This window comes from Anguilla rostrata, chromosome 19 (assembly GCF_018555375.3).
Source record: "Anguilla rostrata isolate EN2019 chromosome 19, ASM1855537v3, whole genome shotgun sequence".
NCBI lineage: Eukaryota > Metazoa > Chordata > Actinopteri > Anguilliformes > Anguillidae > Anguilla > Anguilla rostrata.
Window position 1 is genome coordinate 8,101,665 of NC_057951.1, and position 27,323 is coordinate 8,128,987.

At 55.0% G+C, this 27,323-nt stretch overlaps 1 protein-coding gene across 1 annotated transcript in view; it reads left to right on the top strand.

The window, feature by feature from the left end:
* snd1 (staphylococcal nuclease and tudor domain containing 1) overlaps positions 1-27,323 on the top strand; it is a 193,330-nt gene that overhangs the window by 40,911 nt on the left and 125,096 nt on the right. The window contains exons 13-16 of the mRNA XM_064318582.1: positions 2,928-3,038; positions 3,509-3,581; positions 7,116-7,257; positions 24,492-24,601. Coding sequence (XP_064174652.1) covers positions 2,928-3,038; positions 3,509-3,581; positions 7,116-7,257; positions 24,492-24,601 — 436 coding nt within the window. The remainder of the gene's footprint in view (positions 1-2,927; positions 3,039-3,508; positions 3,582-7,115; positions 7,258-24,491; positions 24,602-27,323) is intronic.

Here is a 27,323-nt window from a genome sequence, read left to right on the forward strand (position 1 = left end):
AACTCCCGGCGCGTGGCCCCGCCCCGGACGCGGTCCCGGGCGCGGTGACGAGGTAATCAGCGTGCGAGAGGTGACGCATCCCGCACCGCGCCGGTGACAGGTGGCTCGACGCCTCGGGCAGGTGGAGCGGGGAGCGGAACCAAATCTCGCAGCACACCGCGTTTCGGGGGGGGGGGCGAGGGGGTGGGGTGGTGCTCTCGATTCGGAGAGGGACGATTACTAAAGAACGAGAGACGTGACGAAGGAAGCGTGTTTGCTGCTCACGATGGTCTGGGAGAGCTTTCACACCTGCGGGCTGCTGGGAGTTTCATCTGCGTGGAGCCGCCTTCTGTGCAGAGTGTGTGTGTGTGTTTGTGTGTGTGTGTACAGTATGTGTACACTGTGTGTGTGTATATATATGTGTGTGTGTGTGCATATGTATATTTTTCATGTGTGCGTATTTGCATTTGATCTTCTATACGCTTCCTCATTATGTGTAAATATGTACATACGTACGTTATATTTAAATACATTTGAATGTAGAAAGAGGTAGAGTATGTCCTTCTCACGGCGTACACAGATAGACAGAGAGATAGACAGATGAAGAGATTGAAAGTGAGCAGCTCCAATGTCACGCACTGAATTGTGGTCCGTGTCTAGGCGGGACTACCCCCCCCACCCTTTCGGCGGTGCGGGGGGTGCGTTTAACGCACCTGGCCGGCGGGCTGAACGGCGTTATGTGGGCTCTTCGGTTCGGGAGCTAGCGCCTAGCGCCCGCGGGGAGGGGGGGGGCCAGAGCAGCAATGTCACGCCGTCCTTCCGCTCCCACCCGTTTACTGGTCCCCCGTGTGTCAGAGTGTGGACTTCTGATTGGCTTTTCCTACACCAAAACCGATGTGTCATGAAATAAATCGCACAAAGTGTGTGTGTGTGTGTGTGTGTGTTAGTGTTATGGTTAGTGTTAGTGTGTGTGTGTGTTTTAGTGTTAGTGTTATGGTTAGTGTCAGTGTGTGTGTGTTTGTGTTGTGTGGTGCACGGTCTGTGTGTGTGTGTGTGTGTGTGTGTGTTTAGTCTGTACTTGGGCTTGCCGCATGTGGTGCTTTATATGGTTGTTTAATTTATTTATTCACATTGATTTCACAGCCTGTGCGTGTATGCGCACACGGGTCTGTTCATGCATATTAACAGATAACTACCGTAGCTGTGCGAGCCAGGTGCCAGAACTTCCTGCAGGTGCAGCTGTTGGAGCCCTCTGTCTGCCTGCCTGCCTGCCTGCCTGCCTGCCTGCCTGCCTGCCTGCCTGCCTGCCTGCCTGCCTGCCTGTCTGTCTGTCTGTCAGTCTGTCTGTCTGTCCATAAATGTCTCTGGCTTACTGCAGCGCCTGAGTACGGGGGCTCAGGTTATCCGTCGTGTCGAACGATGGCCGTCCTGCCCCTGCGCCGTTCGGGGAAAGCGTGGAATCTGCGGCGTCTGTGGCGGAGAGAGCAGTCTCGGGTCTGTGGAGTCTGTTCCAAACTGGGTCAAGCTCTTCACGCCGCTTTTGTCACAGAAACGCTGTGATTGGGGAGCGCGGCGTTCTCGGGGCACTTTTTAAGCGCTCTTTGTGCGAGTCGGAAGTTTCCGCTGCTTTCTGAAGTCCAATCCCATACCACCCCCCCCCCCCCCCGCTTTGCTTCCAACACTGGGAGATGGGAGAGGAGCGAGCCTTGCCAATTAAAGTAATTCGAGCTCCCATTGTGACATTTTGTATGCTTTTAAATCTCAGAGTAGAAATGCTCCCGAAAATGAGGAAAGGAAGGGGAGGGGCTGCTGAAATTGGCCCCGGCGCGTTTATTCGGGCGCTCTCCTTTGTCCCGGGATGATGACCTCGTCACAGCGTCCCGAACCGGCCGTTTTATTCAAAACCACGCCTGAGACGGTTCTTCACCAAAACAGCACTCGGGTTATCGGGTTCGGGTTTTTTTTTTTGCAGCCGAACGTTCGAGGGATCGCCCCCCACTCCCCCGGCACGGGACGGGACGGGCCCCGCCGACTCTCAACGCAGCGCTCGGAAACACGTCCAGGCCCCCGAAACGCGCTCTAGACAGGACGCGGCGTTAAAAAAAAAAAAATTAATAAATAATTCCGATTCGATCCGGCGGCGGGAAAAAAAAAATAAATGCGAGAAGCGTCCGTCTCCGGATTTTCCCCGGTTCTCCTCGGCTGAACTGGTTGCCAGGACGATGGAGGCCGGATCCTCGGGCCGATGACTCATCGCCGGCTCCGCGGGACACGGCGGGGCGCAGCTGATTGCGTGGCCGGCGCGTTAGCGTGAGCGCCGCGGGTAATTAGATCGGTTCGCCTCTTTGTCTTTTTCGGGTCCGTGGGTGCTCCGTCGCGGACGGCCTGCGATTCAGAGCCGTCCTGATTTCTTTCTGCTCGACCTGTCCTGCTGCTCTCCAGGTGTTTGTAATCATTTCCTTTCTTTTTTTTTTATAAAAAAAAAAAAAATTATTATTTTTAAGTGAATAGACCGCACCAGGCAGAAACATTTCTGAACCCTGTCATATTTTGCGGGTCAGAATTTTCAGTGAGTAATTTTTCTATATAACACACATTTTCTGTATAACACGTGCGGAATAATGCAGTACAGGACATTCACTGGCCACTTTTTCAACACTGTAGGTCTCTGTGCTTTTTGAAGTTTGAGACCCGTTTCACTAATGACTGCTGTTGCCCAAACTTTCTCAGTTAAAGCCCTATGTCTCCCCAGTCCACCTCCATCTTGTGTAACGGAAACCATTTTCCCTGTAACGTCCTCGTTCTGCATGTACTCAAATGGCCGCCAATGGAGGTGTTAAAAGCTGGGATTTGTAGTCCGGGGGTGTTGACTTGGAGTGCAGCTCTCGCGGTCCACACGCGCGCGCGGCTTCCTAATCAGCGCCCCCCTCGCGCTCTGTCTCCCGCAGCAACATCGCCGAGGCGCTCGTCAGCAAAGGCCTGGCCACGGTGATCCGGTATCGCCAGGACGACGACCAGAGGTCCTCCCACTACGACGAGCTGCTCGCCGCCGAGGCCAGGTAAGGGTCCCCACGCGCCCCGCCCCGCCGAAACCGCGCGTGTGTGTCTCTGAGTGTATAAGTGTGTGTGTGTGTGTGTGTGTGTGTGTGAGTGCATGTGGGGAACTTAAGTCTCTGGTCTTTATCTATCTTAATGCATCTGGAAAGCTTTGTTACGAAACTGGAAACTGCGCTTATAACCAAAATGTTCTATGTTGGGATCCCGCGGGTAACTGTGCTGTGCTAACCTTTTATAAGCAGGTGTGTGTTTTGTTTTAGCGTTCTCACCCACAGGTTTGGTGTAGTAAACATCCGGCCGTGCGTATTGGTGGTATTTAAAATGTGACCCCGCGGGGTGCCCTCTGTGTAACGCCGCTGTTAAGCTGGCGGCGGCGGCGGTTGAAATGTGTTTCGCGCGGACGGGAGTCATTTTTCCCCGGGCCCCCGAAGGCTGCGGTAACGAGGTCCCCCTGTTTTTTTTTTAATTGCAGGGCCATCAAGAACGCCAAAGGGCTCCACAGCAAGAAGGAAGTTCCCATTCACCGGGTGGCCGACATTTCTGGGGTAAGTGCGAGGAAGGAAGCGAGGTGTTGTGGAAATGCAGCCCCCCCCCCCCAAACTCCCCCCCCAACCCCCCAAGCTCCTCGTAGCCTTATTTAAAAAAGAAAAAAAATACACTACTGGAAAAAAAAAAAAACCGCCATTTCCCATCTCTGGGTATGTCCCTTCACGGCTCTGCCTGTGACCCAGTTTCAGTGATTACCGCAGAAGTAATGCCCGAGATTCACATTAAGCGAACAAAAGAACTCCATTACCCAGAAGGCAACTGGGAAAAGGGGCTTGCGGTGTCTTCTCAGCAGATTCTCATTCGACCGGAACGTCAAACCCCTCGGGGGCGAGAGGTGGGTCCCGCGTCACCGGCGGCTCTGGGGTGATATCGAGTCGCAGAAGGTCCTCTTTAGTTTTCGGGGCGCTTAGATTGCAGTTTGAGCTCACCGTCCCGTGTGAACGCGTCTGTCACGGGGTCACCTCAGACGCCTCACGCCCCTCCCTGTTTTCACACCCAGATCACGGCTGCGTTTTTTAAATTATTTTTTCCCAGTCCGGCGCAGTAGAGAGAAACAGATTTCGGTCCAGAAGGAACCTGAACTGCGTTCCAGAAAAACATCAATGCTTCATGACGAAACAATAAATTTGAACGCGCCTTCGGTTTTGGAGACGGAAAGCGAAAGTTCTCTCGGGCGAAAGTCGGAGAGTCTTTGAAAGGCGAGGTTCCCCGGGGGGGAACGAGCGCGTTGTCGCTCAACCGGGCCGAGTCCGGGCCGGGTCAGCCGGCCTCTCTGGTCCGACCCGCGAAAGCGCGCTCCGTTCGGGACGTTTTAAAGGGTGCCATCTTTTCATAACTCCGCCCGTCTGGCGCCCTTTAAATATCCGGCCCGGTGAATAAATAACTCGCTCGCCCTCCCGCCGCTTATTTACGCGCCCCGACCATACGCTAATAATCGGGCCGTAAATCATACCCCGCGTCCCCGCGTCCCCAACGGCCGTTAAATTTTACTTTGTTCTATAAACCCCGCTGTATAACATAACGAGCCCGAAAACGCGCTCCTGCACATAAAACCCAAACGCGGGGCCGTTAACGACCGGCCACCCCACCCTCAAACTCAAATCACCCATTTTTATTTTTTATTTTTTACGAGAGGCGACCCGTCCGCCGTTTTTTCTTTTCTTTTCATAGCCGTGGCGGACCCCCCCCGTCGTCGGTGGAGGGTTAACGGGCCGGCGATCTCTCATCCCCCCACCCCCGCCCACCGCCGTTCGGACCGTTTCCCCCCCCTCACGCCAGGAGGAAACCCGTAGATCAGGCGGAAAGTTCCAGAGACGGGCGGCGGGCAGTTGATTTCTGATTTCAGTTCCGTCGTCTGATGGATGTCTCCCGGTCCCCGCGTTCCGCGACGGGGGAGGCCGCCGCGCCCGAGACACCGCCCGCCCGCTCGCCCCCTTCCTGGCAGCGGCTGCGCTCTCTCGCTCGCGCGAGGGCACGCTAATGTAATAACCATTACGAGCCCCAAAAATAGAATCTGGGGCTTCTCTGTCGCTCCGTGTCGTTAGGCACAGCCGGTCTGTGATCTGCCGCGGTCCAGACTCTCCCTTCAGTCGCCCGTGAGTCTCAGGAAGGTACTGAATCTGGCGCCGGGCGGGGACTTCACCTCTGACCTGGAACAGGATGCGAGGTGTGCAGTGATTAGGTCCTGAGCTCGGATTTAAGATGGCCGCCGCCATTTCGGCTCCTTGTGCCAACTCGATGCGGCTTCCCCTTTGTGTAGCTCACGCATGCCTCAGCAGTCTGGTGCAGGGTCGTGACCTTTGCAGGAAGTAGCTATGCATCCCATTTCCTGCAAGCTCCAATGCAGCAGCGCCTTGCAGCTGACACTTTACGGATGTACTCGTTTAAAAGGCCTAATTAATCCTCAGTGTTAATATTGCAGAGGTGTCTGCTTTTTTTTTTTTTTCTATCCCCCAAAATAATTTGACCTTCAGCGAATTCCCCAATCTGCCCTGCGTGTGCCGATTTCAAATGATTTTCTCTTGCGGGCCTCGCGCCCCTCCTGTTGTGAAAACATCTCTCGCTCCCCTGGAAGCCTGGTAGCGGGGTGAAGTGCATGCTGGGAGAATCGGTAAGCCTCTCTCCGCCGGGAGGGCGGCGGCTCCTCGGGGGCGGGGGCCCTCGGGAGCGGGAGGGGAGGGGGGTAAACAGTCTTCCTCGTCGGGTTTCGGGGCCGGGAGCCTCTCCGAACCGCTGGAGACTTCGCCGCCGCGCCGCCTCGCGAGATGGAAAAGGCAGCCTGTCGATGTCACCGCTGATTTAATTCCCACCCGCCCGACGTGACTCCAGACCGACCTGTTTCCGGGGAAACGCTGTTTGTTTGTGCGCTCTCTTCTCCGCGGTGTGTCTGTGTTTGATTCTCCGCTGGTCTGAACAGGCCTCCGCTTTGTTCTCTGTGTCTTCTTTTCTTTATTTTCGGTTATCGCCGGTCCGAGCTGCAGGTCGGCGGCTGAAAAGCCTCGACGACGCCCCCTCCTGGTACAGCGTGGGCGGGGCCAGATGTTCAACAGCTGCGCGCGGGGCACCTTGGCTTCGAGAAGTCCTTCCGGGATCGCTTCCCTTTTCATTTTTTTTGTTTGTTTATTCCAGCTCTGGGGGAAAAAAACCCCAAAAAAAACAAAACCGCTCGTTTGAAATGAACACCCCTTGAGTAACGGTCCCAGACAGCCGCGGGGCGTCCTGCCAAAGCGACGCTTGCAAAAAGAAACGTGCGCCTCCTAAACCGGGAACGACTCCGACTCTGAGCCGCGCTTCCCCCGCGACCTCTGCGCAGTCCCCGGTCAAACGACGCCTTCCTACCGCGAACAAACCGGCCCGTATATCTCTGTCACTGTCGCCGCACGCTTTCCCTCCGCCCCCCCACACACCCCCACACCCCCACACTTTACTACATTTCCTAAAATACATTTCGCAATCAATCTTTATCTCCGCTGTCCGTTGGGAGCTGGCTCGCTTTCTCTCCTTCTTTCATTTTGTTTTATGTTGTTATTCTGCGGGTTGTTGGGGGGTTTAAGGTCGCCAGTAAAAAAACAAAAACAAAAAAGAAAAAAAAAACAGGAAACTCGCGCCGCACCTGTCGGCGTGTGATTCAGCTTCCTGTCCGGGCGCTGTGCGTTAAGTAACGGAGGGCCTGAGGTACTGCCTCATTCGCCGCTCTGTAAGCGTTCATGGGTACTCCCCTACAGCAGGGGGCGGTGTCCTGAACGTGCGCGACAAAAATTGAGCCGTGCCGTTCGTACTCGTCGGTGTTCACGTTGCATGAGTTTGGTTGGGCATGCATGTGTGTGACGGCTGTACACGCGTGTGTGATTCTGGTGAACACGCGTGTGTGAGACAGCTGTACATGCGTGTGTGATTCTGGTGAACACGCGTGTGTGAGATGGCTGTACATGCGTGTGATTCTGGTGAACACGCGTGTGTGAGATTCTGGTGAACACGCGTGTGCGAGTTGTGTAACTGAGGCGCGTTCCCTCCTGCTTCCTCTCCCACAGGAGACGCAGAAGGCCAAGCAGTTCCTGCCCTTCCTGCAGCGGGCGGGCCGCTCGGAGGCGGTGGTGGAGTACGTGTTCAGCGGCTCCCGGCTCAAGCTCTACATGCCCAAAGAGACCTGCCTCATCACCTTCCTCCTCGCCGGTGAGTGACCCCTCCCCTCTCGCCCCCGCACCCCCGCGCCAGAGAGCCGCTCCTTTACCACCACGCGCCACCTCCACGCGTAGCCTAGCCTAGCCGCGTTAGCCTAGCCTCTCCATTACCCAGGCTCTGTCGCTGACGCGCGTCTTCGCCGAGCTCGACCGCTTTACCGGCTGACGCTTCTGCGATCTTTAATTTAAGTGATTGATGGGCCGTGCCGTCGCCGGTGTTTTATTTACTGACCAGATTCCCAAGGCCGGCGCTCGCTCCTGCTCCTCCCGCCGCTCGGTGGGCCTCCATTGTGACGGAGCGTTCTGGTGCCGGTAACTGTAGCTTTGTAACTGTAGCTTTTTTACCTTAAAATAAATAAAAAATCCCCTTCATATATATCTCAATGATCCTGAAAGACGTGTCGGGCTGCTGCGGGACGGACACAAACAGAGCTGTCGGCGTTGAGCTGAGCGCTCGCTCAGGATGCAGAGCGCGTCTTGCGCCTGCGTTGCGTCGAAGCTGACACGCCCGATCGATCCGTCGTGTGTTTACGTACCGGAAAGTTCCGGAAGGCCGTTTACATTTCATCTTCATCTTACATTTCAACTTGCTGTCACCGATGCTTGCTGTCCAGGTGATAACTGAGCCATCTCACATGTTACTGTTACTACTACCGCTCCCAAAACAACTACCACTACTAGTAATGCTACTACTACTAGTACTACTACTACTCTCGCTGCTACTGCTACTAATACCGTCACTGCTATTAATAAAGGGTTACTGTCCTGTTGGATTGTGGGATTGTGAAGTGCAGTAGTGCTAAATTGAAAACCACTGAGGGAACAGTTCAGAATATACTTATGTCTAACTATAAAATGTTGAAACAGATGTCATAAATGTTCCACAATTTAACTACGGGAGAACAAACCGTGATGAAGGGGAAGCTGTTGGGCATTACTGAAGAGGATAAAAAAGGCCACGTGTGTGTGTGTGTGTGTGTGTGTGTGTGTGTGTGTGTGTGTGTGCGCGCGCGTTTACTTGCCTTAGACGAACACGGAGAGAGTTTTTGAGCTGGCTTGGCGCTCTTCCCCAGTACTCCCAGAACACGCCTTAATCCTGTCCTTCACGGCCGACCTGGCGACCTTGCGGGCGGGAGCCGTAGCCGTGCCAACCGGCTTCAAGGGCGTGCCGTCCAGCGGCGGGAACCGGGCGGCGTGATTTAATTAGCATCTCGCGCGGAGCCGCGGGGTCAGGGGCGGAACCGCTGGTCGCGTCCTGCGTCCGGGCGCCCCGAACCCAGACCCGACCGGCAGGGGCGGCTCGCTCGCGACCTCGCCGGTGTTGGGGCGCGCCTCCTCCTCCGCACCCGGGACCCTCCGCGCGGCCGGACACGCCAACTCGCCCCGCCGTCAGCCGCCGTGCGTAATGGAGTGGAAGCTCCCCGCCTGCGTGGAGAGGGAGAGGGAGAGAGGGGGAAGAGAGAGAGGAGACAGAGAGAGAGAGAGAAAGAGGGAGGGAGAGAGAGAGAAAGAAGGGGAGACAGAAACAGAGAGAGAGAGAGGGAAGAGGGGAGAGAGAGAGAGTGAGAAAAAGGGAAAGGGGGAGGGAGAGAGAGAGAGAGAGGAACAGAGGGCACCAGCTGGGCCTGTTGCATCCGTTGTGCAGTAGAAAGGTGTGTCACCGGTGAAAAGAGGCGGGGGCGTGGCTCGATGGCGGGAGAGCGAGGCCTGCGGGTTTGAAACGCCTGCATCACTCGTTCCCGTCACGCCAGACTCGTCCGTCGTCCGGCTGTTTATTCATCTCTAAATCTCCCCGTTATTTACCTCCGCTTGGTCTGATGGTCCGCCTCGTGGTTCTCCTATAATAACGCCTGCTTGTAATAGTGATGATAATAATAATTATTCTCCACACGTCTCTACTCGCCCCGCTCCGGAATGTTCCACCCCCTGAAGGCCCCCCTACCGAACGCCTCCCTTTACTTTTCGCGCTCCGCCCGTTTCGCACGGAGGCCAAATTGCTTTATTTGAAAATTGGATTTATCTTTCTCCCGGAATTACTGTCAGGTTGGGCCGATAATGTCGGGTCATTGAAAATGACAGTTCGGTTACGCTCTCCAAACGAGCAGCCCCCCTCCCCTCCCCTCCTGTCCCCCCCCCCACTCCCCTCGTTCACCGCACCTTCACAAAAAAAAAAAAAAAAATCCCATTTTGCCTGTTGCCGCTTGGTCGGCTAATTGATTTTCTTTTTCTTCCCTCTTCCTCGATGCTCCTTTCGTTTAAGCCAAACCGCCGAGGACAGCGGGTCCAATTAATCTGCTAATTTGTAACTCTGGATGGAATCTTTTTATACTTTAAGCGTTTGTGGTCTGTTGGTGTCGTCTTCTTCACGGTCGGGTTAGCAGAGCGCTAGCGCGCGGCCTTGATTTGTGCTCTGGGGCTGTGTAGGAAGCGGCCGCGCGCTTTTGAGCGGACCGGTCGGGTTAATTTGTCGCATTGTGTCTCGGCGTCTCCGTTCATCTCAGGTTTAATTGCGTTTTCGGCGCGAAACAAACTTAATAAACCCACAATTCGGTGAGAAATACACAAAAAGCGCCCTTGTTTAATAGTCTGTGTCTGTACAGTAAATACTTTAATTAATTTGGTAATTTGTTTCTGTGTATCCCCCCCCCCCCCCCGCCTCGTCGTCGTGTCCTGTGATTAGTTTGGCGCGTGGCTTCGACATCACCTGGCCCCGCGCGGCGGCTCGTCCCGATTCGTCGAACCCGAAGGGGAAATTCGCCCCGACGGCGTTTGTGATCTGCAAGACGGACCGTTTTTAATTGCCCACGATTCCTTGCGTTTTATTCGTTGGCGGACGCTGCCAGAGCAGGAGGAACGCATCGGGGAAGACAGCTGTTGCATTCGGAAGGGAAAAAAAAACAAAAGGTTTTCCCATTGAAATGCAATTAGTTTTAATACGCAAAATTAAGATGGAATAAACGCTGATTGGAATAAATGACGCGTGTCTGTTGTTTAATTCTGAAACTTTCCCCTCTTTGGATTTGTCAGAGTTTGATTGGGCCCCTCGTGCCTGATGATGGCAGACACACACTGCGTCTGTTCTTCGCCGTCTCCGCGGGTTGGCGGCTGTCCGAGCGGAGGCGTCTGGAGTCGCGTCCCCCACCGCCCCCCCACCCCGGCGCGGATTCGCAGTCGCAACGCACGCGCGGCGGCGGCTCTGAACCCGTTTCCCGGGCAACCGCCGCCCAGGCAAATTAGCGGCAACTTTTCCGCGGACTTGCCCGCCGCCCTGCCGAGTCACGGTCTGGAGGGAGGAGTGTGTGTGCGAGAGAGAGAGAGAGAGGGAGAGAGGGGTGAGGAGGAAGGGGGGCGGAGGACGTTCCACCGTTAAGCCGCGCTTTCTACCGAAATGGTCTGGATCCCCACACTGGCGCCTGCGGCCTGCACGGTGCGCTCAGCGCAGGGGCTCCAGAGAGGCCGCACCCCGTAACGCTCCTCTGTGTCCCCATTGGCCAGAGCGGTTGCTATGGTGACCCTGCATCAGGAGGAGCAGTCAGGGACTTTTCATGCAGGAGTGGAGACTTAAGTACAGCAAAAGACCTGGTGGCATTTTCTGGTGATTTATAAATTATTATTATTATTTTTTATCTGAGAGAGAATCTCTACTACCCATTATTGAAGATGGCAGGTATTCGGTTTAATAATGAAATTTAATTTTAATATAACAATGTTATATAATGTAATATAAATAGGGTAATGTTATTGACCTTGAAATGACTTTCCCTCCACAGCAGAGCACCTTCCTCTAATCCGGCAAAGCTGGGTAGAGTCCAGTGTTTATGGCCTATGGACTAATCCCTAAATGACACAGGGGTGACCGTGTGCAAGTGTCTTTGTTCGTTTCGAGGGAAGGCACCGTGCTTAATCCAGGTTTTTTTTTCCCAGCAGCTGACAGATTTATTATTATTTTTTGAGCCTGTGTAATTTTTTTAACCTTTTTTAAAGACTTGTGCGTTCGACGAAGACCTCACAGCTCAGCATTATCTCATATTTTCTCCCGGCTTCCACGACAAGGAAGCGGCCTAGTTTGACGGAGGTTTTTTTTTTTACTGTAATTAACCGTCAATTAGCGGAAGGGCCTGGGGACTCCGAGCCGATAATTTCCATCTTCAGCGTGTCGTCACTAACAGGTGGAATTCTCAGCCACGGACGCCGTGGCTCGCAATCCCACAGAGACCAAAGTGGCGAGGGAAGACTTGGCTGTGCGTTCAGCTCCGTTACCGCATGAGCAGAGGAGGAGGTTTTTAAAAAAAAAAAAAAAAAAAATTTTGGCAGAAAACTTTGCTTGAGGATGTCAGCTTAGAAATCCGACAGGCTTTTATAGAAACCTCGTTCGCGTAGTAGTGTGCGCAGGACTGAAATCTTTTGGAGGATCCCTGCAGCGTGTTAGTTTTTAAATTTATTATTTATTTTTTTAACGAGCTTGTCCGAGGAGCTCGTCCCGGTTAGCCTCCGCGGCGGTTGGCCTTCGCCTGTCGGAACGACGCGACTGCGTTCTGCTCTCGCCGCGGCGACGGGAGAAAAGAAAAGAAAAAGTCGCGTGATATTAAAATAAGAAAGAAATGAAATAAAGTGAACATCATGAAAAAAGGAAAATTTGCATTCATGAGCTGCCCATTGACGAGGAGCATGCACTTCAGCCTGGCGTCAGGGATAAGAGCGCTCTGTCACGCTCTGTCGCGCTCTTATCCCGCCGTGTTATTCTGGCTCTCATGGGTACGAGTACTCGGGTCAGCTTGTCACTTCGCCGTAAAAAGAACGCGACCTTTCACCTTTGGAGCGCTCGCGCCTGACCGCGGAGAGTGCTTCAGCTCGGCCGCGGCTTCCGAAGGACTTCCTGCTTCCTGGTCTGCGGGGAAAGTGCTGCTTGTACCGCTCGCAGCCTATTGGGTGTCGTATATCGCGCCCGCGGGCACTTCCTGTCCCCGGCGTATCGTCAGACCCGACTTCCTGTCGAACCGTTCGGCTCTGTTTTACGCCAGCCTCGGCTGTCCCTCGGTCGCCGCGGCCAAGTCACTGGCCGTGTCTGGGAAAGGGGGCTTTGATCTTCTGGCGAGATTATACCGTTGGCTTGCCTCAACAAAAGGGGGGCGTTCCTCGCCATTTACCGCCAAATTCTTCCCCCAACCTGGTCCCGGGCGTGGTTCAAAGGCGGGGTCACGCGGGAGAGGGCCTGTCCTCAAATTAACTCGCCGTCTGTCAGAACCTCCGATCCCCCGCCCCTTCCCCCCCATGCATGCGTATCCGGAATGTTCCGGGCTTAGCGCTGACATTCCTTTGACGTTGACGCTCTCGTCTGCCTCCAGGGATTCCGTTCCACGCTTTTTTCGCCGTCTTTTGAAAATGCACATAAACATATTTATTTCATTGGATTTTATTTCCGGAATCAATTTTAGAGGACTGCCGCTGATCCGAGGCAGAAAGCAAACGAATGCAGATGTCGGGTGGTGGTGGTGTGATTGGTGGGGGGGGGGGGGGGGGGGGGGGGGTCGCATCTCAGAACTCCAATAATCCTTATGCAAGTTTCATGAGAAGATTTCCGAATTGAATCTGCAAAGCGATTACGGGCTGCTCAGGCGGCGTCCGTCATCCCGAAAATAAAAACCCTCTCCGCTCTTCCTCCTTTGATGCGTCGTCCGCATTCTCTTTTTTTTCTCGAAGAAAATATTCGGCTGATGTATTCAAGTGCGTACAGTTCTTGGGGATTACTGTTTATTGTCGAGCCGTGACAGCCAATTCGACATGGAGTTCTCTTAAAAGATTAATAAACAGATCGGCATCACCTCTTATCTCTCCAGCCCCAAGACAAATGCATTAAAAGCACTCTCTCGCTCTTTCTCTGTTTCTCGCTCTCTCTTTCTCTCTCTCTTTTTTGCTCACTGCTCTCTCCTCTTCGTTCCTAGCTCGCTCTTCGTTCTCCCTCTCTTTCTCTTTTTGCTCTGCTTTCTCTCTCGCTCTCCTCCCTCTTCTCTCACCCTCTTCTCTATCTTGCCTCTCTGTTCTTCTTCTTTCTCTCTCTATCTCTGTCCCTCTCTCTCTGCCTCTCTCTCCCTCCCTCCCTCCCTCCTCTCTCTCTCTCTCTCTCCCTCTCTCTCTCAGGTGGTGCAGTGTAAATATCTGGCCCCTCGGGGGAGAATAGGACAATATTAGCAGGCCGGTACCTCTGAGCTCTCCCCAGGCAAAGTCTCCCCACTGGAGATCTTCAATATAAAAATAAAAAAAACTGGAAGCGAATCGCTCTGCTCTGTCAACAGAGCTTCTGGAAGGCACCGCGGGGCGCCCCGCTCTATACAGCTTTAATAAAGAGGCACAGCTGAGGCGTGAGGCGTCCGACTGCCCCGCCCCGCCGGCGAGCTCGAACGCGCCTTCCACTTCCTGTCCCGCCCGAACCCGCCTCCACTTCCTGTCCCGCCCGAAACCTCCGTACGCGCCCGCCGCTCGGGGTCCCGCCAACCCACGCCCGCCCTCCCTCCCGCCGTTCCGCGCTCCGGGAGAGAGCTGGAGTGTTTTGGGGGCCGGCTCTCCATTTAGTGTGGAGGACTGTATAGCCTCGCTTAGCCCCTGCGTCACGAGTCAATCCGGAAGCCTAAAAAAGAGCGCTCCCTTTTCACGACCGCCGTCTCCGTGCGGGGCGGGAGGCCCGTTCCGTACGCCGTTCCCTCTGGTCGTTTCTGAGCGGCGCTCTCCTGAGAGAGCGTGTTTTTGTTTTTTTTTCTCTCCGCTGGTTTTCTTGGCGGACGCGAGCGCTTGGCGCCGGCTCCCCCGCGAGTGTGTTCGGAGGCGCGGAGCGTGTTGCCAAACAGACCGAGGCTCCTTCCTGTCGCTCTCCTGACGGACTTGGCTTCATCTTCATCCTCCTCCTCCTCCTGTCCTCCTGTCCCGGAGTCGGTTGGAATTCAGGGGAAAGGCTTTTTGAAATTACGTCTATTTTCAATTTTGTGGGGAAATCGTGTTTTTAAATATTTTTTGTTTTTGCGACCCCTCTCGGGTCGTTTGTGGGAAAGGGACGTGAGCGAGAAGCTTGATCAGCCGGCTCGCTGGCGGCCGTGGTCGTCCGTGACCGTGCCGCGTTCCACCGGGTCACTGAGACCGCCGAGAGACTCTGGCGACCTCCCCCGCAGCCTCGTCCGCCCCTCCCAACCCCCCAGTATCCCACAATGCACCGCGGCGCTTCCAGGTCGCCCTCGCTTCACCCCGCCGAGCGCAGACCTTTCCGGGGGGCCTCCGATCCGTCCAGACTCACCCGAAAAGACACCGCCGCCTATCCCCCCCCGCGCCCCCATTCGCCGTCGTCCTGGAGACCCCCAAGCCTAACCCCTACCCCTGTCGCCAGGTACATGTCGCCATTGTTCTCCCCGTGCCTGATTCAGCGGAGTGGGGCCCTGTCTAATTCAGCAGTAAATTCTCACTCACAAACCCCCCCCCCCCCCCCCCGACTCCCTTTGTGGTTACTGCTGAATTTTCCATCTGCAGTTCTGACTCATTCCTACTACATGGCTTTCAATCAGCGATGTGGATGTCGGAGATCCTGTCCCTTCAAGGTGGGGGGGGGGGGGGGGGGGCGTGGGGTGGTAGACCGCTGAAAGCAGTGTTTCATGATGAAGCTGTGCTTTCATTTTTAAAGTACATATATATATATTTTTTTTTTAAAATATATTTTTATACAGAGCTCAGTATAAAAGGGCGGTTTGGGAGAGCAGGCAGGCAGGAGCGCACGGCGCACTGTGTGTGTGTTTAATACAGAGCGGATGGAGCTCGGCTACGCTGCACCTCCCCACAGCGCCCCGGGCTCCGCCCTCTCCCGCCTGTTTTTACCGGGTCGCTCGGGGGGGCCGGGGGCCGGCGCTGAGCCCCCAGGGCGGGGGTGCCGGAGCGAGAGGCGACGCACGTCGCTAGGGGTGAGGAAAGAAAGGAGAGGAGGGGAAGGGAGGAGAGGGCGAGAGGGTCGAAAGTGGATGAGAGAGGGGGAGAGGATGGGAGGGTAATGGGATGGGTTAGTCAACAACCCCCAAGAGAGAGACACTCATACACAGACACACACACACACACACACACACACGCAGGTGCACACGAGTGCCCTCGACACCGGAACACAGAGCGACCCCGTATAACCGCGCTGGAGCGGCTACGCTTACAATAACAGCCAATTAGCGCCGCGCGCTGACGAGGTTAATGAAACTAAATGGGGAAAGTGATCACGCTGGCTACGCTAAGCGCCGTCTCTCGCATCCCGTTATAGTTCCTAATTATTTCCCGCGCGGACGCCCCTCAGCCGGGGTGACTTTCAGCGCCTGCGTTCGTCGCTTGTTTGTACCGTTCGGTGCCTCCGGAAATGTACCCCGGGAGCTCAGGCCTGTGCCCCTGACTGACAGGCACGGCGGCCCTAGATGGCCTTGTGGGTGCACGCGTGTGTGTGTGTCTGCGTTCACACGCCCGTGCGTCTCCGGTTCTGTGATTCTCCTTCAGCGCCGCGCTGCAGCAGAGCCTCCGTGAGGAACGGGGCCTGGATCCAGCCTGTGAGAGAGAAAGTGAAGCGACACTTGAGTCGCCGCCGAGGTCTACGCTCGAGATGTTCAAAGTGCCGTTTTGGGACCGTCTCGATGAAAGCGCTGACGTCTTTGCGTCGGCGTCGAACGGTTCTCTCAGTGTGGGGGTCATCGTCCTCGGGTTCTGCTTTGTGCTAGTCCTGTGTGCCCGCACACCACAGCCTGCTGCAGCCCAAACTTATTCAATGCACCAATGGGCTAGGTAACTGTGGATTGATAATTGTGAGCATTTCGTTATTATTATTATTTTTTTTGTTGCTGTTATTCTCCCATTTTCTCCCCAATCTAGTCGTTATACCAATTCCCCGTGTGAATCACGGTCCTGGTCGATGCGCTGTCCTCCTGTCGGTCTGGGGAGGGTGTAGACTACCACACGCCTCCTCCGATACACGTGGAGTCTCCAGCCGCTTCTTTTCACCCGACGACGAGGAGTTTCACTGGGAGAGCGTAACGCGCGTGGAGGTTCACGCTATCTCCGATTGTGCGCATTTCGGTGTCTCAATGGTTTCATAGCTGGCGAAAGACTCAGAAAGGGACCGTCTTAATTCTGCCCTCAAGAGGCGACGTCTTGAACGTTTCCCTGGGCGCTTCGGTGCCAAGACGACACCCCGCGACGCCGTTCGGTCGGCCGCGACGTAGCGATCGCCCCGAGGCCGCTTCGGGGCTTCCTGTTTACTTGGCGCCACCGGACCGAACCCTTTCCCTGCGCTTCGTTTCGAACACACGTACCGCATAAAAGCAAAAAAAAACAGACAAAAAAAGAAGTAGCCCTTTGAAGTGCGGAATACGCGCTCGCGCCGGGGCTCTGCTCGGTTTCCCAGAAGCGGCCTGTCGAAAACATCGAGAGGCACGCACGCCACCCTGCGCCTCCGGGAAATGCTGGGTTACCACGAATGAGGGAGGTGGGAGGGCGGGGCGGGGGGGCGCCTGAGGTGAGCGGCGGAGCTCTCAGCCGGCCTCGTGCGGCTTGGTCACCGGCTTCGCCTCCTCGGACGCCCTCGCACTCCCCGGCTCACCCCCGCCATCGTCTGAGTCCAAAATCAGCCCCCCCTCCCCCCACCCCCACTCTCCCATGCCTTATTTATTTCCATTTACAATGTGCTCCGGCAATTTCTCAGCCCTGCCAGTCACATAGCCGGAATGTTCCGGAAAAAAAACAAAAAAACAAAAAAAAAAAGAAAAACATAAAAAAATTGGGCCTTGAAGGGAAATGGACTTGAAAACATTCGGCCGCCGACTTTTTTTTTTTTTCAGCCTTTTTGCCATTGTTTACCCATTAAGGCTCGGACGCCTCCTTCGGCCTGCCCCGCCCCGCTCTGCCCCCGCCGTCCGCATTTGACGCCCGTTAATATTTCAGCAGCTCAAGGCTTCCCAGAAGCGCCCGGCCTCCGGAGATCGTCTGAAATCCGGGGAAAGGAAGAGAAGGAAGAAAGGCCGAGCATTTAGAGACGGATAAATAAAATAAAATAAAATAAATAAATATGCACAATTGCGCCAGGTTGTTTACCTGACATTGACTCTGAAATGAAAAGGCTGGTGTGATGAAATGTTGGGCGGAAGTGTACGCTTTAGTGTTCTTTAAATGTGTTTATTTTTTATTAATAGATGGCACTTTAGCGTATTTATTCGGCCTTGAGAAGCAGGAATGAGGAGGTTAGCCGGTGCACATTCAGCGGGACGCCGACTGCCCGCATCGGTGCCCGAATTGTGACCGCGGATTCCGGTGAGGAACGGTGAACGGCTGGGGGGGGGTGGGCGAGGGGTGGGGGGGGGTGTTGCGGGGGTGCGAGCTGACGTTTGAGAATGAAGGGAGGTTATACACTCCAGTCTGCGTTATCTGGAATGTGAATGTGAAGCTCTGAGCCTGAAATGTGGTTTTTTTTTTTCTTTCTTTCTTTTTTTCTTGTTTCCTTTTTACCCCCTTGGTTGAAAGGAAGCTGGAGCCGGAATGGCAGCCTTGAGATACGGCCCTCAGAGCCGGTATGAATCGGGCCATTTCAAACGGAATAAAGACCACGGGAGGGTGGGCGTGTGCGGAAGAGGGGGGGGGGGAAGGTGGGGGGTAGCCTTTCAGACTCGGTCGCGGCGAGGTGTTGGCGGTGCGATGAAAGGAACACACGACGTGTGCTCTGCCTCTGACTTTTCAAAATGTCTGCTTTGTTTTGGTTTTTTTTTTTTCCTCCTCTTCCTTACCCCCCGGTAGCTTGATTCGAACCCGGCAGCGAGGCTTGGAGTGTCGGGTGGTGCCGTGTAAAAAAACATCATTAGCATTCCTCAGTGTTTCTCACAATGTGCGCGGGTTCCCACTCTCCACCCCCCCCCCCAACCCCCAACCAACCGACTCGTATTCAAAAAAAAAACAAAACAAAAAAAAAAGACACGGCGTGTGTTCTGTGGTAAATTTATTCATGGCCTCCTTGATGTTCTCGTTTGATGTTCGCCTCAGTCTCCGTTTGATTGACGTTTCGGGCTCCGTTTTTTTTTTTTTTCTTCTTCTTCCTCCCCCCCCCGCGCCTGTTTGTTATTCGCGGGGCGAGAGCCGCCCCGTCTTTTTCCGAGAGCACCGACGCTCCCCTTCTCCGGCGACGGGGGCTGGAGGTCGAGCGCCCGCTGCCCGCCCGTCCGCGCATTTCGATTCTCCACCCTCCGCTCGCCCCGCCAGACGCTCGCTCCCGCTTTCCGCGCGCGCGCTTATTGTTTTCTGAGGCGACGCACGCCCGTCGTCCGGGAGACAGAGCGCAACGCACGCACGTGTTGATTTATCGGTGTAGTTCGCGCTGTGGAATTCGTAACTCCCAATGCCTCCGGTTTCGCGTTTGGGGTCGGAGTGATTTGTTACGCAGTTATTTCAGGTCCCCGGGGGGTGGGGGGTGGGGCAATGCGAGGGGGGTGGGGCGGGACGGGGGCGTGATCCGCCCCTGTATCTCATCCCCATCATTCACCCGGTGGTAGCAGATTAAAAATGTTACGACCTCCGGCAGGGCCGGAGAGAACCGTGTCACTGCGCGCGGACATTTTGATGAGCTGAGAGAGAGAGCAATCGTTACCCGGGGAACGGGGGGCGGTGTCATTAGGTTTTTTATTATTTTTATTTTTATTTGTTTTTGAGTGGCCTGTGATTGAGCAAGCAGCCCCGCACCGGCAGGCCCAGTCATCAGCCCTACATCGATCGGCTGGAGATTCCCCCCCTCCAGATTGTTTGTGTCTTTTTTTTTTTGTTTCGTTCTGGTCTTACCGGCGTTTTTTTACGGCGTGACCGAATACTAGCTGTCCCGTGGGTGAATAACGGGCGCGGGCACGTCCCATGCCAGCGGGCACCTTCGCCCCGCTCCTCCTGAACGCTCCCATGCAGCGTGGGTCGGTTACCTCCACCTGATACGTCTTTAGGCCCTAACGAGACGGCAGAGATTAGAGCGAATAGAAACATCGACCAACATCGCTGGGCCCCTTAACGTGGCTCCTTGCTTGTCGCCTTCCTCCTCCTCCCCCCCAAACCCCCCTCCCCACCGCGGCTGGGAGGGCGATGCTGATTGGCAGAAAGAGAGCAGAGTGTAGCTGGGCTCCGGCGTGAGGACGCGGGGACGTGGGGCTCTGTGCCTTCCCATAAATCCTTCCATGAGAGCATGCGTACGAAACCAGAGAAGAAGAAGAAGAAGAAAAAAATGGCTGCGGCAGTGCAGTTCGGAACAAGTTTCGAACGTTGTAATTTCTTACACGAGTCGGCTGGGGAGTTGTGTGTTTTTAGATTTTATGGCAGTTTATTTATTTTTTTTCAGTAATAGAGTGGGTAATTCCAGCCCCATGTCGTCCGTGCATTTTTAAGATCCCTTGAATCTGACGGATTTCGAGATTAAAGCCGTGTAGCGAAGTAGAATGTTGTTTTTTATTTTTTTCACTCAGCGTGATTAACCGCCGGGCCGCGTAATGAAATAATGGAATTGTAGCGCGCGTGCCAATGGCGGTAATCTAATGGCGGAGTGAAGCAAATGGCGGCGTCGCGTCTCAACCCGATTATTCATCGCGCGCTCCCCTCGCTCTTTGAGCAACGCAGTAAATCCATTCGACTTTTTCCCCCCGCTCTCTAAACTTTTGGTATTAATGTGCGTTGTGAGAGAGCTTATTGATTGTTTACGAGCATTGCACATATTGAAATATGCTACTTCCAAAAAAACAAAAACAAACAGTGAAAACAGGAAAATTATGTTTTATGTTCTCCCCTCGTGCGCTCGGACCTGGGCTCGGTTTTCCCTCTCCCTCTGTGTTTTCACTCTGTGAGTTCGCTTTGCTCAGTTTACTGCGTTTGCAAAATCTTTATTTCGAACATTTAATTGGACGTGTTGCAGTTAAAAATGTACTATGTGTAAGGGCTGTACTTCCTGCACAGATCCCCCGATTTGGGGGATGCAAATACCCTCAAATTGAATCTGGCAGTCTGCACTTTAACCTCATATTCATTGGTTTAATTTAATTTCCAATGTGCTGGAATACAGAGCCGCCACAACAACAACAACAACAACAACAACCTGCATCCCTGTCCAAAAATGTACAGACTGCGCTGCAAATAATGTCAATATTTTGAATCCATATCTAAATGGATATGGATGATGTATTTGCTGTGGCCTTGAAGTGACTGGCTAAATTTAGCCTTCCGAGCAAACGGAGGACCAGGATTGATATGAAAATCAACAGACTAATGGCACCAGCACAAGTAGCCATCTTGGCGTGTCCATTAGACACTGAATCATCGGCTGGGTCTAGGGGGAGAAGTGTACAAAACGGATCCTTTTATAGAAAAATACTTCCAAATAATCCGCTCTAAATTATCGATTGCTCTTTTTTGGTTTCGGAGAAAGGCCTCGACCGGGTGAGCCGCAGGGCGGGAAACGAACGAGAAACGAACGAGAAATGAAGGAGTGCACTCGAAGGCCCGAAATATATATCCCCCATATCTCCAAGACCCCCTTTCTGAAATCGAAAGCAAAACGAATGACCCCCCCAAAAAAACGACTCCCTCCCGCTGCAGTACCTGCTGTTTGGACAGCCACTGCGGAGGATGGGTGGGGGGCAGGGGTGGGGGTGTGGGGGGGGGGGGGGGGGGACGTACGCTCGACAGTAACCTCGATGAAGTGCACCGCAAAGTGGCCTGACCCTGTAATGGTTTAGTGTTGTTTTTTGTAGTTTGTTCTTTAAGGCTAATGGGTTGTGCAGGTTTCTGTTGCGCGCGCTTCCTTTTTGGCCTTTGCGGTGGTTCGTGGCGGTTAGCGGCTTTTGGGCCGCGGTTTCGCCCCGCGCGGCTGTGCCAGAGGGGGTGCGGCGGGGGGGGCAGGCCGCGCCCGTAACTCGATTAGCGTACGTCGCCTCGAATGAGGGCTACAACAGTCGCAATTAACCGCGCCGCTCACAATAATCATTTGCGGCGGCGGCGATGAGGGTAATTATAACAATGGAGCCGCTGTCAGCGTCCCCCGCGTTGTCATCGCAATCGGGGAGCCGGCGCGGGTTTCCTGCTGCAGCGGCGGCGGTGGCGGTGTGCTGGCTGCCCCTGCCCCGGGATCCTCATCCTGGCCTCTTTCCTGGGGTGGGTGGGATGGCGGGGGGGGTGAATGTGATGTTGGGAACAGCCTGCGGAGAGAGGGGACTGTGGCTGCAGAATGGTCCGGCGGGTGCCGCGGGCGACCCAACGCTGAACCACCGCGTGCCCCTGCTGGCAGAACTAATGCCGTTATTTCCCAGAGTTCCTCGCGGGTGACAGGGCTTTATGCACAACGGCGACGCACGCGGGCTCGAATTTTTATTGTGCCGGTGCTTTGAATGTGAGTGCTGTTGGGCGCATTGAGGGGGAATGGTGTTTGTGTGTGTGAGAGCGTGTGTGTGTGTGTGTGTGTGTGTGTGTGTGTGAGAGTGTGTGTGCATGCATTGTGTGTGTGTGTGTGAGAGCGTGTGTGCATGCAGTGTGTGTGTGAGAGAGAGCGTGTGTGCATGCAGTGTGTGTGTGTGAGAGAGCGTGTGTGCGTGGTCTGTGTGTGTGTGTGTGTGTGTGTGAGAGCGTGTGTGTGTGAGAGAGAGAGCGTGTGTGCATGCGGTGTGTGTGTGTGAGAGAGAGAGCGTGTGTGCATGCAGTGTGTGTGTGTGAGAGAGAGCGTGTGTGCGTGCGGTCTGTGTGGGGCTTGTGTGTGTGTGTGTGTGTGCCCACATTTCCTGGGGCACAGAACTGGTGGCAGTGTAGGGGGGCAGCTGTGGGAGATGGTGAACAACTGTGACTGCACATGAGGCACACATGCGCTCACGCACACACACACAGACACAAGCACGCATACATACGCTTACTTTCACACACACGCGCGCACACCCTGACACACACAAACATACACACACACACGCGCACATGTGTCTCTGGCCAGGCGCTGCCCGCTCTTGATGTTCTCTTAGTGTGTGAGCAAAGGTCGCGATGGCGTGTCATGATACCTCTGAGACTGCTGTACTGTCACTGTGACTGTCGAGGGGGAGAGGGAGGGAGGGAGGGAGGAGGGGAGGAGGAGAAGACGCTAGTGTTTGCTGGTAGCTGCACACCGTGCGTGGGACTGTGTGAGCCATTTATCAATCATAGCAGCCTCACAAACAGCCTGTGCAGCTCTCCCTCCTGCTGCTTCTCTCTCTCCGTCTCTCCCTCTCTCTCTCTCTCTCTCTCTCTCTCTCTCCCTCCTGCTGCTTCTCTCTCTCCGTCTCTCTCTCTCTCTCCCTCCTGCTGCTTCTCCCTCTCCGTCTCTCTCTTTCTCACTCTCCCCTCCAACTCTCTCTCTCCCTCAATTTTTCTCTTCCCTGCTCTCTCTCTCTCTCTCCCCAGCTCTGTCCATTTCTTTTTCTCTTCCTTTCCATTTCTCTTTCTTTCTCTCTGCCTCAATATTTCTCTCCCTCAGTTTTTCTTTCTCTCTCCCTCAATCTTCCTCTCCCTCTCTCTTCTCCATCTTTGTGAGCTTTGTTCTAAAATGTCTTTGTTGCACTCTCCATTATTCTCTCTTTCGATTTCTTCCCGCTTCTCTTCCTCCTTTGTTTTCTCCCTCTTTCCCCTCCGCGTCTGCTCTGCTTGTCCGCGGTCACGTAGCCGTATCCCTCAGCAGAATCTGTCCCTTTCTGAGTAGCGCCGTACCCTCTGCGCGTAAAGCACGTTAGCGCTTCGCTAACAGGTCCACTGCCCCACTGCGAGGAGGCATTAGGGTATTGTGAACAAATCGATAGTGGGATGGCGGCGTCCGTACCCATCCCTGTGTCCCAGCGAGGTTCCGGCGGTGGTGGTCGGGGGGGGGTCACAGTGCGGGGGGGGGGGGGGCGGGCACGGGAGACCTGATGGCCGATAAGGAAGCACTCTTTTGATGAATGGGCCTCGGTTCTCCTACATAAATCAGCCATTTTGTTTTGAGAAGCAGAACCCGAGTGAAGACGGCACGGCTCGGTCCGCCCGTATCCCACCCCCTTCACCCTCCCCCGCCCACGTCCGGAAACACGCTCTGTCACACGGTCCGAGCCAGATCCAATTACAGATAGAGCCCCCCCCCACCCCCTCCTGTAATCGCGTTTGGGGGAGGTGTTGCCGTGCCGACAAAGGTCGTCCTGGCTTCACTTGTTGCTCTCTGCTCTTCCACCGCGTGCACTGTTATATGTATCTATTCATTTGTGTGTTATTTGGTTATTATTTTGCCGGTAGCCGGTGATTGAGAGGTGCTGGACCACACGAAGGCGGCGGCCTTGCTGAAATTACGGCTCCCGCCCCGGTGCCTGACTGCCCGGCCCTCTCCTGGTGGGGCGGGGGGTGTGTGGAGGGGTGGGGCGGGGTACTCGGAGGGGTGGTTGGGGGGGTTTTCCGTTATCATATCGTGTTTGATTCACACCCCTCCGGCACCCCCGGGCTTATCGGGGGGCCAGATAAAGTGCAGGACCCGGGGAAACTCTGCAACGTTTGAGATTTTTTTTCAGTCGGGACCGGAGTAGCCCTGGGACCGGTATCTGAGAACCCCGCCCGTGTGCCGAGAGCAGAACCTTTAACCGGTTAACCGCCGCTCTGCCGGACCAACCGCCGCTCTGCCGGACCAACCGCCGCTCTGCCAGACCGACCGCCGCTCTGCCAGACCAACCGCCCGCCTGCTTTTTATTTTTTACAGTGTGTGCGGTCGGTGAGCAGCTGAACCTGGAAGGTTAAGGGTATTAAACGGCAGTTAGTTTTTACGAGCGCCAGTGACAGGAAGCCGGACGGCTGCATTAGAGCGGGCGGGCGAGCGGGGCGGCGGGCGTGAGGAGAGGGAGCCGCTCGAGCCGTTAACGCCGCTCCCCTCCTAAATATGAAATGCGGACGGCTGAGAACGGCGCGATTTAAGAGCGGCTCGCTCGCCGGGCATCGAACACGCGCGCCAGCGGATGTGTAGACCGAGCTTTAGCACGCTGCTTAAATTTAAATCCTCCTTCCCCCCCCCTCCCCCCCCCGTCTTTCCCCAAACCCCAGATGCTGGCGGCCTTCCCCGCGTTGTGGGGTTTGGATTTGTTCGGCTGTCCGCGACGTCCGTTTTGATAAGTGAAGTGTGCCTGTGCTGCTTTGTGATTGGTCTGTGACACGTGCCTGACGCCCCGCCCCCCCTCTCCCCTCTCCCAGGTATCGAGTGCCCGAGGGGGTCCCGGAACACGCCGGGGGGTCTGCAGGAGGCGGAGCCTTTCAGCGAGGAGGCCATGCTGTTCACCAAGGAGCTGGTTCTGCAGAGAGAGGTAAGGCCGTCTAAGCCCCGCCCCCGCTTCTGTTGCCGCCGGCGCCGGTGCACGCAGTGCCTTTTCTTCCCAGACAGAAATGGAGATCGCCGGAAACAGTCCAGCTTTACGACCACACGCTTGAATGAGCTCAAGCCGTAATTCAAGGACAAGACGCGTTTGTTTAGTGGTTGATTTAGAAAAAAAAAAAATAAATTCATTTTATCCATTCATAAAAGTGCGCTGACAGCTACTCCACTCCTGCTCGTGGGCGCTGGTTTCCTTGGCGACGCGTGCGGGGTCAGATTCCCACCACCCCCCCCCCCTTCGCTGTGAGAGTGGGACCGTTCGTGTGTTAGCTTTCGCGCACCCCGCCTAAAAAAGGGCGGAGGGAACTGCTGTTCCCCCACAACAGCTACTTTTGTTTATTACAGTTCGGGCTCATTTGAACCCGTCAATGCGTCAAATTAATTTCCACTGTTGCCGTCGCAACAGCCGAACAAGCGCCGGTTTTGAAGATAATCTACCGTTGAGTCCTTTCATAAGCAACTTCGCCTTTGAACAAGTTTCTTTCTTTCTTTCTTTCTTTCTTTTTTCTGATAAATTACAGACCTTGGCTAATCCGCTTTCGGTCGATCTTAAGAGAAAGGAATCTCACGGTCGCCGTACCCGAAGATATTTAAAACCGTTAATTTCGTTCGCCGGTCTTGACGGCGAGGACGCTGTCAGTCACAGCCGGACTAACGGACACTTCGCTTCAGGGACGGAGCGGACGCACAGCTAACCGCCTGTCCGGCGTGGACTTTTGGGAGATTTGAGAGAGCTGGAAATGGGGATGGGGTTGATGGGGATTGTCAGGATGCCTCTGGGTGGGGGCGTGGGGGGGGGGGGTGTGGGCAGGCCATTATAAATTGACTCGATATAGCCCCGCTCTTGACGCTGGAGCGCGGACGTGCGACAGAGAGGCCGGTCTCCTGCTCGCTCCGCTCCTCTCCCCTGGTGCCGGTAGACCGGACGCATCGACGCCTCTGCCCCAGACTCTCTAATGAACTCCGCCCGCCAGCTCGGGGGACCTTTCGCTCAGACTTTTTTTGGCCGAGCTGTAACGCGGCTGCAAACTTAACCAGCTGGATGCTATCGACGTGGTGGTGGGGTGGTGGTGGTGGTGGGGGGGAGGTAGTGGGGTGGTAATTTGTACTAATGACCTGAATTGTGTTGAGATTACAGTCCGCGGCTCGTAATGGTCTGCGAATAGCCCATTGTGTGCGTCGCACTCCAGGCAATGTCATCAAAGTGCATTAAAGAGAAATAATTGTAGAAATTGGTTTGAAGTTGATAAAGCTGTGAACCCAGGCCGGTGAGGCATGATGGAGGGCTCTTGATATTCCATAATAACCGGCTCCTGCTGGTGTAATTAATTTTATTTTCAGTAAAAACCTGTTCCTGAGGTTCATGGCGCTCGGCTAGCGGGGTCGGCTAGCGCCGCTCTGCCTGACTTTTTAACAAAGTTGTTCTCAAGCTGGGATGTTGAAGTATTTTCGCGTCGAGTCAGGCTTCTCTTCGTAAACAGGCCCTGTGTTTGGGGACAAACACGTCCCTGGGTCATATAAATAGCAGCCTGCGCCCACCCCCCCTCGTGCCAGGACGAGTTGTAAGCACGTGTGCCGGGAGGGCCCCAAGGGGGGAGCGACCGCCGCGGATTTGTGTCGTTGTGTTGCCGCGGGCGACGCGAGGGCAGCGCCTCCTTTGGGGCGGGTCGAGCGCGCCCAGCGGTGATGTCACGCTCCCGGCTGCTGCACACGCGCGTGATGTCCCTGACCTGAGTCCGCCGACCCTGACCCCACCCCCAAACCCCCCATCCCCTGGAGGAGGAGCCCAGGGGATGATGGGAATTAGCTTTAGCTGCTTGATGGCTCTGTTAGAGGAGCCTAGTGGAGCCACTGAGGGCTTAGTGAGATGTTTAGCAGCACGCGGGCGATATTATAAACCACGCGCTCGCTGCTCATTGGCCGAAGTGTTACCCCGGGCAACCTTCATCATAATCGCGCGTGCCCCCTGCCCCCTTCCACCCAGTCCCAATTTCCAGAAATAAATATGTTCTCTAGCTGTTTTAGCCTGCTTGCTATATCTGGACTATTTCTTTTCGGAAATACTGTAGATGATCATTAAACCCGAAAATGAAGCCCAGGGAATCGTGGGATTGCATTTCTGGTCAGCGGCTACCACAGCGGGCACAAGTGCAGGTTGTACATCAGCATACAGCTCACCTGCCCCATCCTGCACCCCGACCCCCCCCTCACACCCCCAGGCCTGGGAAAGGACAGCGTGTCGACCGTCCTGCCCTCACCTTTTACACCCTCCTCAGTTCCGTCTGGGTTCTTTAAGGACCGGCCCGCACCCCCCCCCCCCCTGCTTTTGCCCCGTCTCAAACCCGTCTGGTTCTCAGTGGAGACCTGTCCTCAGACGGCCAGCGGCCCCGCAGGCTGCGTCTCTAAAAGGCCCCGCGCCAGAGCGTAATGGGCTTACTGTGAGAGAGAGAGAGCATGCAGCCATGAGAGAGAGAGAGAGAGGGAGGAAGAGAGGAGAGGAGAGCGGGAGAGAGGGAGAGAGGAGAGAGAGAGAGAGCATGCAGCAGAGAGAGAGGAGAGGGGAGGAGAGAGGGAGAGAGAGGAGAGAGGAGAGAGAGGAGGAGAGAGAGAGAGGGAGAGAGGGGAGAGAGAGAGAGGAGAGGAGAGAGGGAGAG